The 1,558-nt window shown below is 63.7% G+C and overlaps 1 protein-coding gene across 1 annotated transcript in view; it reads right to left on the bottom strand.

Moving 5' to 3' along the window:
- The window catches only part of HAPLN4 (hyaluronan and proteoglycan link protein 4), a 14,583-nt gene that overhangs the window by 6,470 nt on the left and 6,555 nt on the right, over positions 1 to 1,558 (bottom strand). Inside the window, exons 10-11 of the mRNA XM_009995078.1 lie at positions 1,035 to 1,152; positions 314 to 676 (exon numbers count right to left, since the gene is read on the bottom strand). Of these exons, the coding sequence (XP_009993380.1) occupies positions 314 to 676; positions 1,035 to 1,152 (481 nt within the window). The remainder of the gene's footprint in view (positions 1 to 313; positions 677 to 1,034; positions 1,153 to 1,558) is intronic.

The following is a 1,558-nucleotide window of genomic DNA, read 5'->3' as shown; positions in this document are numbered from 1 at the left end:
CTTGTCCTCTCCCTCCCTGCCCTTGTCCCAAGTCCCTCCCCAGCTTTCCTGGAGCCCCTTCAGGCACTGGAAGGTGCTCTAAGGTCTCCTCAGAACCTTCTTTTTCCAGGCTGAACATCCCCAACTCTCTCAGCCTGCCCCAGAGCAGAGCTGCTCCAGCAGCTTTTGACCACCTTTGTGGCCCATCCCTGGACCCTCTCCAACAGGTCTGTACCTTCCCTGCTCTGAGGGCCTCCCAAGCTGGACACGGTGCTCCAGACACCCACGCTCATCCCCATCCCACCTTCCCTTTGCCCTCCAGCCCCGCCGCCACCTTCGAGGTCCAGCTTGACCATGCCAGTGTCATCCTCCAGCTCGTTGGTGACCTCGCACTCGTAGCGGCCGTAGTCCTGCAGGGTGACGTTGCGGATGATGAGCGAGGCGTCCCCGGCTCCGTCCTCCTGCAGCGCCGTGCGGCCCCGGTAGCTGCCGAACGCCCGCCGGGCCTTGCCCAGCGCCACGAAGACGTCCACGAAGGCCATGGGCTCCGTCACTTTGGTCCATTTCAGGCGGATCTCGGCGGGGTCGTGGGCGGACACGTCGTAGTGGTAGCGGCAGGGGAGGATGATGGTGCCACCTCGGTGTGTCACCACCTTCCCCGGGGCTGTTTGCACCACCACGGCCCCGCTGTCACCCTCTGCAAGGGACATCAAGCTCAGGGGAGTCCCTGCCTTCAAGCGTGTCCCCTGCACACGGGCAGGACCCATGGTGGGGTCAAGGCAAGCTGGGGGCGTGGGGCCGGCAGGGGAATTTCCCTCTTTTGGGGGTAATTCCCTTCTTTTGGGGACTTTGAAAACTCCAGGGAGGGTTGGGCGTCTCCCAGCCAGGGCGGAGAGGACACAATGGATGTCCTGGAGACCCTGATGACACTTGAATGGATATTTAACCTGATGGCTGCAGGATGGCTCCCCCTGTCCCACTCCAGGGGGCCCATCCTGGCCCCCCACTGCAGACCCCAACCTGGACCCCCACCGTGGACTCCCCTCCCCACTCACCCATGACGTGAACCACCTTCTTGCGTCCCCGGGCGCTGGGCAGCGGGTCGGAGGTGAGAACACTGGCAAGGAGCAGCAGAGCTGCTGGGCCAGCAGCCCAGGGACCTCGGGGATGCATCTGGGGAGGGGGGAGAGCAGAGCCCCTTAGCACCCTCCAGCCCCCAGGAAGGGGTGTCATTGCCTCCCCCCCCACTGAGCAGCCCCTGCCCGTGGGGACCCCCTGGCCTGTGCTGGCTCTGAACTCGGGTTCACCCTCTCGGTTACAGCCAGGATGAATATTTCATGGCAGACTCGTCGGGTTGGATCTGGTGAGTTATTTATGTCAGCGTTGGCACATCTGGAAACTGAACTGATGGTGTGGGAGGGGGCACGGCTGCCAGAGCCCCCCCGAGTCCCCTCAGCTCTGCCCAACACCATATTCCCCCATTCCCCGGGGACAGGTGGGGGGAAATGTGCTGGAGTCCTTCTGGCCCCCCCGGGGCAATTCCCGCCCCGAGTCCTGTGTTCTTGGGGATGCACCAGAT

This window comes from Chaetura pelagica, unplaced genomic scaffold, assembly GCF_000747805.2.
Source record: "Chaetura pelagica isolate M959 unplaced genomic scaffold, ChaPel_1.0 scaffold463, whole genome shotgun sequence".
Classification (NCBI taxonomy): Eukaryota; Metazoa; Chordata; class Aves; order Apodiformes; family Apodidae; genus Chaetura; species Chaetura pelagica.
This window is presented reverse-complemented; position numbering and strand designations above follow the sequence as displayed.